General features: G+C 37.6%; 1 protein-coding gene across 2 annotated transcripts; it reads left to right on the forward strand.

Annotated features, from left to right (window-relative positions):
* The first annotated feature begins 200 nt into the window (after positions 1 to 200).
* Positions 201 to 16521, forward strand: Fundc1 (FUN14 domain containing 1). 2 transcript variants are annotated; one of them, XM_050160977.1, is made up of 5 exons: positions 201 to 377; positions 1054 to 1210; positions 4704 to 4779; positions 15157 to 15285; positions 15910 to 16521. In XM_050160977.1, the coding sequence occupies exons 1-5, from the start codon at positions 350 to 352 to the stop codon at positions 15985 to 15987; spliced, it is 468 nt and encodes a 155-aa protein (XP_050016934.1). In that variant the 5' UTR covers positions 201 to 349; the 3' UTR covers positions 15988 to 16521. The 2 variants fall into 2 exon arrangements, with proteins under 2 accessions (XP_050016934.1, XP_050016933.1); XM_050160976.1 differs by lacking the exon at positions 201 to 377 and adding an exon at positions 696 to 777.
* Positions 16522 to 18749: the final 2228 nt, after the last annotated feature.

Here is an 18749-nt window from a genome sequence, read left to right on the forward strand (position 1 = left end):
GCTGTTCCTCCATCTATTCCTTCAGCTTTAAAAAGAGAATAAGGAAATTTTCTCGGGCAAACTCTAGAGGGGTTGGGGGAAGTTCAGGAGCAGAGCACTGGACTACATTTCCCAGAAGCCCTCGTAGGGCGGGACCCAACTAATCCGCCCCTAACCCTGAGTCTTGCGACTGCGCACAAAGTGCTGAAGGGGCTGTGCTGAGAAGAGTGGGCGGTGACAAGACTGTCTGGAGGAGGAGGCTGAGGAAAAAGAGAGACCATAGACTTCCACCTCGGTCTAGAGCGCCCTTTAAAGTGTTTGGGAGAGGAGGGCGGGCGGGGACCACCCCGAACTGGCCGCCGGCGGTATCATGGCGTCCCGGAACCCCCCTCCCCAAGGTGAGCAGCCAGGGCCCGAAGTAGTCACTGGGACGCGGCCCACAGCTCTCGACCTGGCTCCTACGGTGCTTCTCCCTTCCCCTCCAGTGTTTCTGGGGCTTGGTGGCCACACAGCCTCTTTGAGCAACCCCCCTCCAAACCAAACGTCTCCTTCCCCTCTTTGGGGGAACTCACCAGGCTCCCCTAACACCTACCAAGGCCGGATCCTGCCCTGCCCCCACCTCTAGCCCTTCTCCATTTTACTACAGTAGGGGGTTAGGAGGGTTGATTGGTTGGTTGCGTTTCAGTTCTGTCATTTCCGTGGCTGGATTCCTGACCTGTTCTTTCAGGGGAGGAACATGCCCTCTCCCCCATTTTCCCACGACGGAAATGGACCCTGCTCTGACCTTATTCTCACTGGGCGAGTAACCACTCACTGCTTTGTAACTCACTGGCCCCTGCCTGCGCGTCCCTGTGTCTTTGTAAAGGAACTGGGAGGGATGATGGTATTGCTATGCTCTTTACTCCTGAGGTCCTAGTCTCGGGAATTGAGTTAATCTTGTTCATTCGTTTCCATGTGGCCATTTTTAGTTGTAGGCCAGACATGACAGTGAGTTGTCTCAGGTTTTATTAAAACAGTTTGAGAGGTTTCTGAGTATAGATTGATTCGATATTTTTCATTTTGTGTTTTTTAAAGACTATGAAAGCGATGACGAGTCTTATGAAGTGTTGGATTTAACTGAGTATGCAAGAAGACACCACTGGTGGAATCGAGTATTTGGCCACAGCTCGGGACCTATGGTAGAAAAATACTCAGTAGCTACCCAGATTGTAATGGGTGGTGTGACTGGCTGGTGAGAACCTTTTTCATTCAATTTCTGTGGGAACCTAGCTATTGTCCTTTTGTAAATGGGCCCGTCAAGCACACCTTTGGGGCTTTCCCCTGATGTAACTAGGTAGATCAACCTTCAGACACTCCTTGCTGGATTTTGGTGATTTCCCTCTGTCCCAGGCTCACCATAGTTCCACTCTTCCCCTGTTACCCTTCCTTTGATTCATTATCAAATTTCCAAATCTAGCAAGTCAATTTTAAGTAAATTGTTACTTGCTGTTCAGTGCTAACAATTGGAAAAACCTATGAGAACTCCCATTGCAGAACTGGCCTCTAGGATTAGCAGCTCTGTACATAGAAGCATTAATGCTCAGCAAAAATTATTCATGATGATGCAGCGGATTTTATTTTGTGTGCTAGTTCAGATTCTGGTAGTGCTTTGAAGATCTGACAACATTGCTTCTGTGTTAGAGTTATGGACTGATTACTTATTCTGCAATAATGTGCAGTACAATAAGGAGTGGTTAATAACCATTACCTGGGCAACAATTCAGATCACATGGTAACATGCCTATCAATGTACTTTAATTCTGTTGTTTTTGGAATGAAAGATTAACCAGATAGTAAAGGGCCGAACCAGTTCAACATTTTGAAAAATGTTGATGACTCTCTTTTGAAGTGACACTGCTTAAATTGTAAGCATTTTTCCTTTACATTCTAAAGTAAACTTAGCTTGTGTTAATTAAAATACATACTTCCACATGGCATGGGTAAATGATATTTCTTCATGTGTGTTTTACATATAACTTGGAATAATGATGCTCCCCTATGCCTTCTTGTAAACGCCCTTTTATAATTTAAAACAACCAAAAGCCAACTCTTGTGAAGATTCCATGGCACACAGGCAAAATATTAATACTGTTTTATTGAAAGACCCTGCAGTTATAACAGAAATTTCTGCTGAGGGCCTTGGTCACTCCGATAATTCAGATAATTCACTGTAGGATGATAACACCTCTGTCTCCCTTAAATCAATTCATAATTTGGTGTCAGAGGTGATTGGTTAAATGGAGTCATGGCTAAAAGCTTGATGTTAAAAGATATTTTAAAAATAATTGAGAAATAGAATTATAAGACTACTGCACATTTTCTTCTTGTGCAAACCTGATAAGAAGGCCCAGCCGGACAGTGGCGGTGCACACCTTTAATCCCAGTACTCAGGAGGCAGAGGCAGGTGGATATCTGTGAGTTCGAGGCCTGCCTCGTCTACAAGAGCTAGTTCCAGGACAAGCTTTAAAGCTACAGAGAAACCCTGACTTTAAAAGCCAACCAAAGGGGGAAAAAGTCCATAATTGTTGGGTTTTCTTGAAAACCCTAAAGGCAGAGGAGAAGTTATGGTTGTCTTAGTGACTGATGCTTTTTAGCAGTGGTACACAGCTTGGGGAACATCCATGTTGGGATAGTGTGGAGACTTCCTGCTTCTTTTTCTGAGCCTTTGTTACCGACTCCTGTATGACGAAGACATTCTTGATAATGATAACACATACATTAACTTATTTGTATCTGCCAGGTATTCAATCCAGGAGCTATGTAAGAGTTTGTGTTTTGTTTTGACATTGATCTGCTTGTATGTGGGGCACAGATATGTACCAGTACATGTGTGGTGGTCAGAGGACAGCTTATAGGAATCAAATCTCTCTACCATGTGGGTTTTGAGGATCAAACTTGGGTCTTCAGGCTTGGTGGCAAGTGCTTTTATCTACTGAGCCATCCTATGGCCTGAACTGTGTAATAGGACACTGATATATAGGTGGCTTGTTTCTTGTTTTTACCTAGTCTGGGGGTAAATTCAGGGCCTTGCATATAGCAGGTAAGCACTCTACCTCTGATGGAAATCGGCAGTTACATAGGTGATTTGCTGTAATGACTTGGATTGTAGTGTAGATTCAATGTAGTAAAGTTTTGAAATATTCTTAGAATATAACATTGGTGTGTTTGTGGTATAAAAGAGGAGCAGTTAATAGGCATGAACCTAACTTAACACATCACACCTATTTGAGACATGAAGGATAACCTGAGATTATATTTAGCTGTAGGTAGGTAGCTGTAGGGTTTTTGTTGTTGTTGTTGTTGTTGTTTTGAGACAAGGTTTCTCTATAGCTTTGGTGCCTGTCCAGTCATAAAAAGTGAAACCTAGTGTGAGAATAGGTGGTTGCTAGGAAATCTGGAGGCGTTTAAGACTGATTCTGGTGTTGTTAGAGCATAGTCTAGAAGCATGGTTATGGAATTCCAACATTAAATTACCAAGGTAATGATGCTCTTAAGAGTGGAAAGGAGGGCTGGCAAGATGGCTCAGCAAGTAGGCTTGATGCCAAGCTTGATCACCTGAATTCTATCCATAGGACCATAGGATTCACATGGTAGAGAGAATCAACTCATGCACATTGTACTTGGACATCTCTGTGTGTGAATATTCAGACACACACACCCACAGAGACAGCAAAAAATTAACAAAAGGGTAGAAAGGAAAAAACAATTTTAGAGATGGGGTTTAGAAAACTTTGAGTTAAAAAACATGAAGAAATCTGAAATGACTGTGAAGTGGCAATGGAGAATGGTACCATAACAGAAATTGGAACCTTAGTAGCAGTTGTTTTGACTGTGTTTGTGTCCCTGTGCCATGACTCAAATTGAAGTAAGGACCTACTGTCTTCCAGTATGACTTCATTTTACCTAATTACATTAACAGTAACCTTATTTCCTAGTAAAGTCTCATGAAGGACAGTAATCTGTGGGACACACAAATTCAGTGTACAAGGCTAGGGTTAGAACTCTGGAATTCATTTGTGCAATTTGAATCTGGAATATAGAGGGGAATGTGAGTTCACTCCAGAGGTATAGGGTGACACTCCACAGTTAGATGAGACAAAACAAGCTTAATCCAGAAAATCAATAGTATGAGAAATGTGGGCGATATAGGGTGTAAAATGACACAAAAGACAGGAAAGCTTTTCATAGGCAGAGCTAGGCAGGAATCTGTAGAATTGGAAAGATTAATAGATCAAATAAAGATGATAATGCATTTGAAACTAACTGGGTTGGAGCTGGTTTAAGTAGAGTACATGTTGGCCAGATGTATGGAACACCTTGACCGCATGAAGCAAAACAAGGAAATGACTTACTGTGGGGAATTTTATCTTATATAAACAAATGTAGAAGGAGTATAATGAACTCAGTACTCACAACTGGTTTCAGTAGCTGCTATTTTTATTTTCCTTTTAAGTCTCCCTCTTCTCTCCTTTACTCATTTTGCAGCAAATCTCAGACACTTTAGAATAGTGTGCATTTTTAACTACCCTGTATGACTGCAGGAAAACACTGAAAGTTTCTGAGCAGGCAAAGGACATTATCAAAAGAGATGGGAACACATTAAGCTTTTATTAGGAAAGCAATAAAATGTAGAAATTTAGTGTATCACTTATTGTTCTTGTCTTTTGTTATTTCTGTCATTAAAGGTGTGCAGGATTTTTATTCCAGAAGGTTGGAAAACTTGCAGCAACTGCCGTAGGTGGTGGCTTTCTTCTCCTACAGGTATGTTAGATCTCTATGTACTTGCTTCTGCATATACAGGTAGCCCATGGGAACAGAGAATGTTAGCTCCTTTAATTCCTGTTCATTTCAATAGAAGGTAGAATTTTTCTTTTAGGCATTACTTTATGGAAAAACTATAATGAGTTTTAAAAGCTTGCATCTGTCATAAAAGAAAACAAACTAAATATTTCTAGATTTTTGAATATATGCACAGCATGATGAGATATCAACTCTTAAGAAGATAAGAAGATAGCTTTGAACTAGGTGTGGTTGCACACATCCATAATCCAGCTACTCAAAAGAATGAGGCAGGAGGACTACAAGTCCAAAGCAACACTTCATCTTCAAACCAGACCAAACCAAACCAAACAGCTGGGGCTGTAGTTTAGTAGTTGAACCTTTGAATTTTACAGGTAAACTGGGATTATGGATGTGTACAACCACATTTGGTTTATAGATCACACTGTGCATTCATTGTATTTTTCATAAACTAATGCCTAGTTCTGTCAAAAGCTGAGCAACTATTAACATTTTTCTAACACTTTTATAAACCGAAGAACTAGAACCAGGTGTGATGTTATATAGTAGGGTTTCTGTGGAAGAGTACCTTGGTGGATGGATTGGGGCCAAGGAATGGAATGCCACAGAGATTACACCACATAACAGATCTCAGGCAAGAGATTTTTTGGGGTGGGGTGAAAGTCTCCTTTGGAGGGGAGAGGGAGAGGAGAGAGAAATAGAGCCACACAGAGAATGGGAGAGCTGTCTGTGATGGCTGGGACATTTTAAGGGTGCATGTGTTGTATTTGGTAGCTGGTGATGAAGGGACTGCTGGCCCTGAGTTGCTGAAGGTAGGCTGAGAGTGGAGGGGGACTGATTTCTAACAATATAGGCCTGAAATTGCAGCACTCAAGAGGCTGAGAGTCTAAGACAGAAGGATCTAGAGATCAGGCCAGCCTTGGCCTACTTAGCTAGTTATATACTTTAGGGGGGGAAGAAGAAAAAAGAAAGAAGAAAGAAAGGAAGATGCAGAAAGTAGAAAATAAAGTTTAAAAATACCCACAATCCTATCCATAATCCTATTTCTGAGACAGGTGGATTAAAATTTTAATTTTGTTCATCCTCTTTTAGGGGTTAAAAATGCTTTGCTATTAGAGAATGTTTTGAGGATATTGTCTACCATTCATGTCTGATTGGTATGTCTTTTCCTCAAAATATCGTTTCCTGAAGAAGATCGACTATAGTAAATCTCATAATTGAAAATCTTTTGGAATGAGTGTTAGCAACAGTTTTAAAGATGGAGAGAACTGGCGGTTATACCAGATTTAAGAAATGATTGCTGTTTGTAGCAACCAAAATCTGACCCTAGTACCTAAGCCATTGATCCTGTAACAACCAATGGAGTAGTCATCAGTGCAAAGAGATAGAACTTATGTGAATTATGCACTAATTTAGTTAGTGCACTAGCCAACTGTTTTAAGGATATATTCTCTATTAATAACAATATTAAGAGCGCTATTTCTTGTGGTGTAGGTAAAAGGATGTGATTAATTTCTAATTTGGTCTTTTGGGTGTACATTAGTGTTTACATGGAAGATAATTTTATTTAAGCTGATTTTGACTTGCATTTGTATAGAATTAAGGGCATATTTAAGTCTATCGGTAATTTGAAAACCGAGTTGTCATTTTTTTTCAATGCAAAGGGAACTAGACTGAAACAGAATATACTAAAACTGTTAACAGAATTGAATTGTGTGTTCGTTTTCATCTATTCTGCGCCTTTTACTCCATTTAAATACATTTGGTAGTCACTGTTCAAGCCCACATTTTATCATTGCTACTTCCTGCTTTTCCAATCCTGGGATTTTTGAAGTCTTGAAGTCCGAAGGGCACAGGTCCTGTCTGCATCAAACTGCTTTCACCCCAGATACAATTAGCCTTGAAAAGGCAGTAGGAGGAACCTGAAAGAGAAGCTAGAGAAAGAAAAGGCTTTTAAGCTAATTGCCTCACATTCTTAGGCCTGACTCCATATTTCATAACCTTTGCTTATCATTAATGATAAGTATCAGTTTGGGTTAGGACTTTTCTACTAACAATATTAAATGTTTTTCAGTAGGTATTTCTCACATTGCCTTCTTAAAATAGACATCAGAGCAGGTCTGAGCACAGTATTATTTCCAACTAATGAATCGTAACCAATTACAGAGTTCTCCACTCCCCCTGCTTAAGTTAAAGTAGACATTGATGTATGAGTATTTCAGCTTTTTAAAAGTTATATGTGCTTGTATATAGGGAATAGATACTTGTATAGCGCTTGTTGCAGATTAATTCTCTGCCTCCTTCTACCCCGATTTTCCCCTCCTTTGAAGCAACGATTTTAACGTTTCACAGAGCCTCCTTTCCACTGAGTTGATTGAGCAGTTTTTTGATCTATTACTAGCAGGTGTTCACTTGTTTTCACATTATGGGATATTTGTTGTTAGTTTTTGAGTTGACCCATTCTAGCCCCACCTCACCTAAATTAAACACCTGAATGCTTTCTGACCGCCCCCCCCCCCATGCCCTCTGGGCCCATCTTGAGTATTATCTCATAATTGTGTATGATTAAGTAACTGTGGGTTAAGTGAGTTACTTGAATTCATGTTTTTTATTGATACTCCATACCTCCTCATCCATACAACTCCAAACCTTTTTCTCTTTAGAAAACAAACAGGCAAATAAAAAAGCAAATAAACCAGAATGAAAAAATAAATAGTCTTTATAAAATAGAAAAAGCACAAAAATACAGTTTAGGAAGGTTTGGGCTCTTATTTACAGTAAGAAAGTTTTTTTTTTCTTCTTTTGATGTATTCTTGTTATCTAAATCTCTCCTGGGAATATGCATTAGGCTGCCAGGTTAGTCTTCTGGAGAGGGCTGTCCCAGGCTCCTTTGTCCTGCTTGTTTTCTAGGCCTAGCATGTGCCTGTTTTCGCAGGATTTTCCTTTCAGTACCATTCTGAATGTTTTCCCGTGCTCTGTCTTGGGTTGTTTCCTGTGTTTCATATTGTTTTGTTTCCTATTTTCAAGGGACACATCTTTCCATTATTATATCTTCAAGTATTGCTGTGAAGGGACACTATGACTGCAGCAACTTTTATAAAGGAAAACATTTAATTGAGGTGGTGGCTGACAGTTTTAGAGATTTACTCCATTATAATCATGGTGAGAAGCCTGGCAGCATACAGGCAGACGTGGTGCTGGAGAAGGGGCTGAGACTTCTATTTATTGATCCACAGGCAACAGGAAGTGAACTGTGTTACTGAGCATAGCTTGATCATTTGAGACCTCAAATCCCCCACACCTCCAACGAGGCCACACCTACTTCAGCAAGGCCACACCTCCTAATAGTCCCACTCCCTTTGGGCCAAGCATCCAAGCACAAGAGTCTTTGAAGGCCATACCTATTCAAACCACACATCAAGTAACTTGTTGAGAAAATAAGCATGGGTGGTATAATTTTTGAGATTTTGAATGTCCGAAAATTTCATTGAATCTCACATTTGAGTAATAGTTAAGCTCAGTGTAGATATTGCTACTTTGTCTTCCAAATTCAGTGCTGCTGTTAAAAGTCTAAAACAGTTCTAATACCTGACCATTTGTATGCATACCTCCCTTCTCCCATGTCTTAGTAAATGCTTAGAAGATTTTATTGTGTGTGTGTGTCCCCAGTGTTCTGATTTGTGACATTGCTAGTTCTTGCTGTGGGCCTGTTTTTATCCACTGTGGTCCCTTTCAGTTCAGAAATTTTATTGATATTAGCAAACAAGTTCCTGTTCTATGTTTTTGTTTTTTAATTGCTGCCCTGCCCCTGTATTTCCTGTGATATGGATCTTCTGGACTGGCTGTCTAATTTTTATAGCCTATCTTTCTGATTTTTTTAGTTCTGTCTTTTTTTTGTTTGTTTTTATAGCCTATCTTTCTGATTTTTTTAGTTCTGTCTTTTTTTGTTTGTTTGTTTGTTTGTTTTCTGGGAGATATCTTCACCTTATCTCCTAGCTGAGTTTTTCATTTCTGCTTATTTCTATTTATTAATTTATTGGTACTGAGTATTGAACTTGGTTCTCATGCATAGTAGGCAGGCATTCTACCACTGAGCTACATGTAGCCCTAGCCTGTGCTTATATTTTTAATTCCTCTGAGCTATTTATAGTTATTTGAAGAGATTGAGGAGGTAGACTGTCTTTATATGAAATTTGATCCTATCACCCCATCTGTGATTTGAAGTGAAAATGAAAGGTTCTTAAAAGTGGCAGGGCTGAAAATTATTTTAATTGCTAGGTGCTAGTTTGAAGTAACTGATTTTATAAGCTCTAGGTCTAGAGTGTTGGTTCAAATAATCTGTCATGCATGAAGTTCTTAGCATCTGAACAAACTGTTTATCAATTTAGTTTTTCAGTGTTCCAGATAACACTGCAGTGATAGCTCTCTATTTGTAGTACTGGAGATGAAGCCAGGGCCTCTAACACAAAGCAAACATGTTGAAGCCTTTTGATTGTCAAGTGCTTCTAGTAAGTATATATTTATTGTATTTTCACTATCCCTTTCTGAAAGTACATACCAATTTCCTTTCTTTCCAGTCTGTATTCTTAAAAGGAAATCACTAGGGCAGCCCACACTGGAGGGGTAGGAGTGACCTCCCTGAGGACAAGTGTCTACATAAGTTCCTTTTAAAAGTTTCTAGTCAGGGATAGTGGTATAGCCTGCATAGTTCCAACTATTAGGGAAGCTGAAGCAGCAGGATTATTTGATCCCAGGAATCGAAGGCTAGCCTAGGCAACATGGTGAAACCTTGTCTCAGAACGAAAAAAAAATTTGGAGACTTGTCTCTTCTTTATTTATTAATTTTATTAAATTATACCAGTATGAACTTAGCTTTTTATTTTATATTTTGGGTTAAAATTTAAGTACCATTTTCATGATCAAATTGTTATAGATTTAGCCATGGGAAGCTCTTTCAATTGTGCATTATCCTCTCTGACCATCAGTGTTCATGTTATTCATTTATTCCTTTATTAACTCATATTTTTATTGTGGGCATGTATGTGTATTTGATGTATTCATGTGTGTAGGTTCACTTGCCCATGTCTTTGCTGCTTGAGGTTGATGTGCCCCTTCTTTTCTGAGGCAGGATTTCTTACTGAATGTGGATCTCTGTGTTTCTGCTTGATCACTTACTAATGGTGAGACTCACAAGTAGGAAGCCCCATCTACCTCCTTACAACTTCAAGAAGCAGTGAATCTTTATCTGAAAACTTGATGCTATTTTTAACATTTCATTATTGTTTTATTATTGTGGTTCTGGGGATCTAACCCAGGATGTCCTTCCTACATGTCAGACAAGCACTCTACCACTGAGCTGTACCATCAGCTCCTTATTTTTAACTGGGAAATTTTTATTCTAACAAAGCCTTTTTACCTAATTTCATTAAATATTGAAATGTTGTAGAAAAGTCAAATATAGTTCAAAAAGTGGTCATCATTGCACCACCTCTTCTCCAGTCTACTGGTATGAATTTCTTTATAATTACATAGATAAAAGTAAACAGGACTAAAGTGGGTCCTGTATTCTCAATTCTGAGGATGCACTTGCCTGTTAGGTTAGATGTACTTGAATCTCACTGGGAGCAGATGATTTATCCTTGATCATTGCACTGCAGCGTACTGCTCCGTTCAGACTGTTCCCCTTCAGTTTGACTAGGTCTCTCTATAAGGGCGATAGTCATGAGCTTCTTAAGGAAATTGCTTCAGTGGTAGTGAGTTATATCCATGTCAGATGGAAACCATCCTCTCACTGATAAACATGATAGGACCCTTTGGGTTAATCTGGCCCAGTTACTTTGTTAGGGTATTCTTTGAATCAGGTTGGTTAATACAACTTTGGAGATTTAGTATTTATTCATTGTCTTTATCATCATTTATTCAGTGTTTCTCATTAGTCTTTTTGGATGACATCATTTGTGACTAGGGACACAGATTCACAGTTCACCGGAAGAGATAGATAGTGGCAAACAAATTTAATCATCTGGTCAAGGCCAAGCTGGATGTGTACCTGTAGTGTGGAGAGTACAGAGAAAGGCTTGAATTGCTTGGAGGTATTGGAAGAGGGGAACTTAGGGAGACATTTATGTCTTATGTATCCCAAGATTTCTTAACCACTGTAACTATATGATACTTTACTTCAAAATGTAGTGTCTACAAAACCTTTTTCTCAAATTAACTGGATTTACTGACTTTGGTAGCAGCTACATTTTTTTTTAAATTTATACATAGAATTGTATTTGTGAGAATTTATTTTATCTGTCTGATTAGATGGCCTCTAATTTTTAGTTGTGGGCTTTATGTAGATCAGCAGTCACCTCCGGGAGTGAATTTAAGGTTTTTTTGTTGTTGTTGTTATTTTATCAACAATGTAATTTATGATACTTATTAATCTTTTAAAATTTGTAACTTATATTGGTAAATCTTGAAAATGACAGTTGAACTATGGGTTGCCAGTGTGTGGTAACATAGATAGCCTTTTGGCCATTCTAACCAACAACCAAAGCCATGTACATGGATGAAATTTTTCTTATTTCAGTAAGAAAAAATGTTGAAATTCAACCTAAGGTTAAATACTACAAAAGCTTCAAAAAATCAACAAGTTTAATTACTCAGGCATATCTTTAACTTTCATATAGAAAAACCTTTCTCTGAAGTTCATTGTCACTGCTGTGCCTATGATATCCAAATCACTGTATCAGGTTTTAACAGAAAAGTTTTCATATGCCATTCAATTTGATCACCTCTCTTTCTGAGGCTGGAGTCTGATGGGATAGCCGGTAAGTGAGTATAAGAAGAACTGCATATAAATTCCGATGTGGAGTTAATCATAGAGAAAGTAAATCCTAAGATTCCAGTCAGACTCTTTAAATGAAATCAGATATTTTTGTTATTTCAGATATTTTATATATAATTAAAAACCTACAAAGAATGCATGAGATTGATAGTGATTTAAAATAGTATATATAGTTCAATTATTTACTTATATGCTTATTTATATTTATATTTTAATTATATTGGTTACATCTTGCTGTTGTTCTTTCAATTTTTCATTGGCCCAATAACTTCAAATTAGGGTTCTTAAGATGAATAAGCATTTAGCTGTGGTTTTATAAAAAGAACTTATAGTATGAAATTTATTATGGAAAAAGAATTACTATGAAGTTTTTTAATTAAAATATAATTACATCATTACTCCTCTTCTTTTTCCTACCACCAACTCTCTCTATATACTGCTCTCTCAAAATCCATCGCCTCCTTTTCTTCGTTATTGTTGCATATATGTATAAATGCATTCATATAGAAGTGCAACCTGCCTTGTCATTTAGTGCTGTATGTAATTTCAGGGATGGCAATTTGAAACTGGATAACCAATTAGAGGCTCTTCCCTGGGGTTGACTAATTCTTCACATTTCAGCAGTTGCCTGTAATTCTTTGTCTAGGGGTGGGGCTCCGCATGTCTGTTGGTGTTGTCATTGTTTAGGTCCTCTTTAAGCAGCCATATTGGTGAGATTTTTCTGCTCTTTCTAGGTGACAAGATCTCACAGCAAACTTCCTGGTCTTCTGACTCTTAGACTCTTTTCTTTTATTCTGAGATGTTCCCATAGCCTTAGGTGCAAGAGTTTTGTTATAGATTTATCTGTCAAGTCTGGGTGGTATTCTGTAATATCCATCTACTGCAAAGCAAAGGTGCTTTGATGAGGGGTAAAAGCTGCACTTATCTGGCTATCAAGATAAGTATTTAGAATGCAAAGTTAAGGATTGTGCTTATTAAAAAAAGTAGCAGTAGTAGGTACCCCTCTAAGATCCATGATCTCACTAGTTCTGGGTGGTTGGCTAGGCTTCCAGTAAGTACCAGCTGTACTTTCCCTCAGCTGTGGAAGCCTTAAGTCCAAATAGATAGTTGTTGGTTACTACCAAGATATGAGTGTCACTGTTTTTTACCTTTAAGAATATCTTCTCAAGCCGGGCGGTCCCAGCACTCGGGAGGCAGAGGCAGGCGGATCTCTGTGAGTTCGAGGCCAGCGTGGTCTACAAGAGCTAGTTCCAGGACAGGAACCAAAAGCTACAGAGAAACCCTGTCTCGAAAATCCAAAAAAAAAAAGAGAATATCTTCTCAGTCTGGTCGTTGTTATGGTTCATAGGCATAATGGACGGGTAGGAATATTGATTGTTTTCCTCCCTTGGCATTTTGTATAGTACATTTCTGTTACTATGGGAGTTAGAGTCCTCAGGGAGGAGACTTCAGATTAGACATAATTTGGATCCTCCAAGTCCTTTGTTTAAAGTGAATGTTGTGTTCATCAATACATACTTTCAATCTCTGGGGGACAGCCAAAGGCAATAGCAATAGCATATATTATTTTGGGAGTCTCTTGGACTCCCCTGACCAACTCAAGATAACATTTTTCATGTCTAGTACTGGAATATTTTTGTTTAACAGTCAGTGGCTCCTAGGGTAGTGCTGTCAGCCCAAGTGGCATAACTTTGTGTCTGTGGGGGTACATATATGTGTTTATATATACATATATGTATATATAAACACTAATGTGCATTATACGTAATTTTCAGTAAATAAAAAGTAATATGATTCCTTATGGCTTTTTCAAACATCTATAGTGCTATTTTTCCCTATCTTCATGCCCCTTGTTCTGTACTGACCTCCCTCCCTGTGGGCAGAAGTTTTCTGTGTCTCAGCAGTCAGCTCCTAAATAACCACAGAGACTTAATTACAAATATTCAACTGACAGCTTAGACTTGTTTTTAGCTAGGAGTTATAATTTAAATTAACCCATTTTTATTCATCTGTGTGCTGTGTGAGGTAATCTGGGGTTTGTTTACCTCACTGTGTACCTCCCCCATTCTGCCTGCTCTGCGTCTCATGCTGTCTCCCCTGACTCCTCAGACTCCCATGACTCTACCCTTCTTTCTAGCACCCTCTTAGTTTGGGTCTCCAGCCTAATCTCTTTGTGCCTAGCTATTGGTCTTTCAGCTCTTTTATTAAACCAATCAGAAGGCACCTTGGTAAAGAAAAATCTTTACAGTGTACAAAAAGACTACTCCATAATACCTCCCCCCTTGCCAGTTAAGCCTCATGGTCCATTTTTCCCTTTCATATCATTTGTATTATACTATTCCAATTTCTAGCATATCCCATGCCTGTAGTCCCTTTTTTCTTTTTTCTAATTTCTGTGGTTACCCCAGGTTATATACTCACATCTGAAGATTTGGACCTAGAAGCCCCAGGTGACAGAGAACATGCAGTGCTTGTCTTTCTGGGTCTGGTTACTTCATTCAATAAAATGTTTTCTAGTTCCATCCCTTTACCTGCAGATTATTTCAATTTTCTTTTCTTTTGTTTAAAAGGCTCTCTTGAATGCAGGAGTTTGTTTTTATTTTATGTACATTGGTGCTTTGCCTCTAGGCATGTCTGTATGAGAGCATTGAGTCCCCTGGAACTGGAGTTACAGACAGTTGTGAGCTGCCATGTGGGTGCTGGGAGTTGAATCTGGGTCCTTTGGAAGAGCAGTCAGGGCTCTTAACCACTGATCATCTCTCCAGCCCTATTTTCATTTTTTTTTGTAGCAGAATAGTATCCATAGTATATATGTATCACATTTCATTATCCATTTGTCAGTTGTAGGACTTTAGCCTGTTTCTATTTGCCAGCTGTTGTGAATAGAGAAGCAATGAACATTGATAGCTGAGCAAGTGTCTGTGGAGTAGGATGTGAAGTACTATGGGCATATGCCAAGGGATGTTATAGCTGGGGCATTTAGTAGAGTTATCTTTATCTTTTTTGAGAATTCTCCACACTGATTTTCAGAAAGGCGACATCGACTTGCAGTCCCAAAAGTGAATGGAAGTTCCCTTTTCCCCACATTTTCTTCTTAAGTAGATTCAGAGCTAGTGAAGATCCTTTATCAGGCTATTTTATATTTCTTTAATGACATGTCAACTGATTGCCTACTATTTCACATCTGTTTAATTAAAGGGTACTTTTTTAGTCATACTTCAGATAATCTATACTTTTAGCTGATTTCTATTCTAAAAGGTAGGATAAAAGCAGCTATTATAGTTATAATACAGCTTTTTGAATCTTTCCCAGCACATACTATATATACTTTTAGGAGTACTCCTAAGAGAAGTGGAGTCTTTAAGTCTTTGTTCAATGCCTCTTGAATGAGTAAATTGGTAACTCAGTAACAGTTTCTTACTTAGAAGCTCTGTGAATTCCTGTAAATATAATTGACCTTCTCCTTCTGGGATTTGACAGTCATTTTTATTGTATGTTTACAGGTTGCCAGTCACAGTGGCTATGTGCAGATTGACTGGAAGAGAGTTGAAAAAGATGTTAACAAAGCAAAAAGACAGATTAAGAAACGAGCAAATAAAGCAGCACCCGAAATCAACAATATAATTGAAGAAGTAAGACAGTGAGCAATTTTGCTTTCTGGTTTTTGTTTTTTTGGTAATAGGTTTCAGTACAAATTATGACTGAGGATTGCATTGTTTTAATGATGTTTTAGATAGGTGTGGTGGATCATCTCCTAGCACTTGGGAGACTGAGTAAGGAGGATTGTCATGAATTATAAACCAGCCTGTCAGCCTGAGCTACAGAATAAAACTCCATTTCAAGAAAGAAAAACAAGCAAAAACAACAAAAGAAAATAATTGAGAATGTTATTTATCTTGAATTCAATAATTAAGAGTATTTTTTAAAAAGTGTACATTTTTATTGTTGTTAAATATATGATAAAGTTTACCGTGCTTAAGTATACAATCAGAGACATGTATATTCATGCTCCTGTACAGTCAGTACCTCTATCCATTTGCAAAATTTAAAAATTGATTTTATTAAATACTATTTTTCCAAGTTTGCCTTCCCCTTAGTCCTCCATTCTCCTTTGAGACCCACAGGTAGAATGGTCATAAGTAGAATTGTGCATTTGTCCTTTTGTTGTCTATCTTATTTCCATTCAGTGTAATATTTCAAGCTTCATCTATTTTGTAGCATAATTAAGAGTATTTTTTTGACATTTTGATTTTTAGGCAACAGAATTTATCAAGCAGAACATTGTGATATCCAGTGGCTTTGTGGGAGGCTTTTTGCTAGGCCTTGCATCTTAAGGACTCGAAAGTTCTATCTTAGTGGATCCAACAGTGAGAAGAGAATTGGCGGCAGCAGGGCGATCTCTCAATGGCACATGACCCCAGAATCTCCAGAGAAAGGAACAACCAGCTAGACAATTGCAAATGCAACAGCTTAGCTTTTGCCACTTGAAGCTTGACAAGCTAGTAGCTGCTGTAAGACAACCTGTGTGGTATGTAATAATAGTATTCTTGAACAAATTATGGCTTTTGCCAATTTTTTTATTTACATTTGTTTAGAAGCTAGTCTATGAATATTGTCATTGGATATATGGAGACAGAAAAAAAGCTATTATGTGTACTGTCTGATAAAATATTACCCTGTCTTATTTTAAAAGTTCTTTGTGCTTTACTGTATAGTGCCAATAATGTTTAAAAAAATGTCTTACAGCTTCAATATTATGGCTGACTTTTAAAAAATGTGTTTGCAATAAACTGAAGAATTGTACCCCTTTATGGAAGGCTGTAGAAACAATAGAATTATTAAGTTATTAAACTCTTCTGATGTATCAATCTTTTTTTCCTCATGTTTCTTACTTTGCTTATGTAGTATGTTTTACATTAAAGGCTTTTGTAAAGAAATACTACATGCCTAAAACACTTTTTCCTTCTCTCATATCTACAGTTTTTTAAATGTTTCCTTTTATGTTCTAGTTTTTTGTTTTTGTTTGATTTATTTATCTTTGATAGCCTAGAGAGAACTAACTTAGGAGGATGTTATTAGTTGGGTCATTGATACATTTTATGAAGTTCAAATGCATCTAATTTTTTATTTATAAAAATCCTAATTATAATTTTGGCCTTCACCAAAATGAACAGATTACTTTAAAATGCGTAATAGTGTAATATGACTTTTTGTCTAAAGAACTGTGATTTTCTGTGTAGTTATAAAATTATAGCTTAAATATAATCGTTTCCATGATTATGTGGCTCTCGCACATTGGTAGCCTTACGTTGTTTGAATACTAGGCCAGTTTACTTGTTCGGGGCCAGTATCACACTTGCTCAGACCCTCCCTTGTCCTAGAAGAACTTTCAGTATTGTTAGTCTTGCTCTTAGAGTTTTCGGTTGGCATTAAGGAAAACAGCAGAACAGTATAGGTTGGGGTCTTCAGAATGGAAACACTGCAGTTACTTTGACTATCTCCCTGTGATAGGAAGCACCAATAGTATATCTTATGTATTGTAAATATGTCATTTCATATTTCTGATATTGGTTACAAGCTTTGTGCTTTTATTGTTTTGAAGTTCTTAAAAATTGAGTATGGAATTGATTTTTAATTTCTTTTATTCCTATTAGTGCCTCATAGAGTGCTAAATAAAACTCAGTTTCTTCATTTAAAGTAATTATGCTTATAAATACTTTTTTGAGATTTTCTCCATTTTTAACTGACTAAGCTTTTCATTGCTATTAAAGTAAAAGGAGCAAATATCTTGATTGTGTTCAGATCATGTTGGTAGAACCATGGTCCTGCTTCTGAGCACCATACCTGGGTGCTCCTATGCAGCAAGGCAGTCTACTTCAGAGAATTCCAGTCTCAGTTTTCATTTTGAACATGTTTATAATGTCTGTTATTTGGGTGATATGCTAGAAGAGTTGGGAAATACAATGTGTCTGCTCTAAAGCTTTTAATTATAGGCATTAACATAATTTAGTATGAAGAATTGTATAGCAATATGGGAGCTGTTTGCATAGGATGAGTGGAGAAAAATTCCTTTAAGAGTACAAATATACTATGAAAACAGAGTTAGAAATGGTGGTACACTGTAATAATTATTATTTAATATATAATATTAAATAATATTTAAAAATATAATTCTATTATATAATAATATTAAATAATATTAAAAATATAATAATAATAATTCTAACATACAGGAAGCTGATGTAGGAGGATCACAGTGGCTCGAGGCCAGCCTGGGCTACATAATAAGCTCCTGTCTCAAGAAACAATAAACCATAAATCTCATGGCAATACTTAGATTAATAGAAATGGGTTAGTTTAAGATGTAAGAGTTAGTTAATAAGAAACCTAAGCTATTGGCTGCAGTGTTGTAATTAATATAGTTTCTGTGTAATTATTTTGGGTCTGGGCATCTGGGATATGAACAAGCAGCCTCTGTTTTCATGACTGCCCCACCTATATATCTTGCCTGGCTACTGACCAATCAGCCTTCTATTAAAATAATATGAGTGACAAAACTTTCCAGTGTACAAGAGCATTATCCTACAGCAAAGGTCTCTCTATTATATATCTCTGGCTATCCCAGAATTCAATATGTAGACCCAGTTCATCTTGAACTCACAGAAATCTACCTGCCTCTGCCTCCTAAGTACTAGATTAACAGTGAGTACCACCATAAACAGCCACTGTTGGTAAGGTTCCAGGGCATCTGTCTCCTTCAGTAGCTACATGGCATCTCTCTGACTCCACCTTCTTTTCTCCTCTATCTCTGCTTGGAATTTCTGCCTTGCGCTATATGCTGCCATGGGCCCAAAGCAGCTTCTTTATTAACCAATGGTAATAGAACATATTCACAGCATACAGAGGGGAACCCTACATCATCTTCCCTTTTCTGTCTAATTAAAAAGGAAGGTTTTAACTTTAACATAGTGATATTATATACAACAAAACAGTTATCAAGCAAGGACTATAGTTACAATATTTAGTCCATTTACATTTGACAAATTAAGGAAAATACTCTAATCAATCTATCCTATCTTTGTGAGTCCAAAGTATT

This window comes from Alexandromys fortis, unplaced genomic scaffold, assembly GCF_014885135.2.
Source record: "Alexandromys fortis isolate MF-2015 unplaced genomic scaffold, M_Fortis_MF-2015_v1.1 scaffold_83, whole genome shotgun sequence".
Lineage (NCBI taxonomy): Eukaryota > Metazoa > Chordata > Mammalia > Rodentia > Cricetidae > Alexandromys > Alexandromys fortis.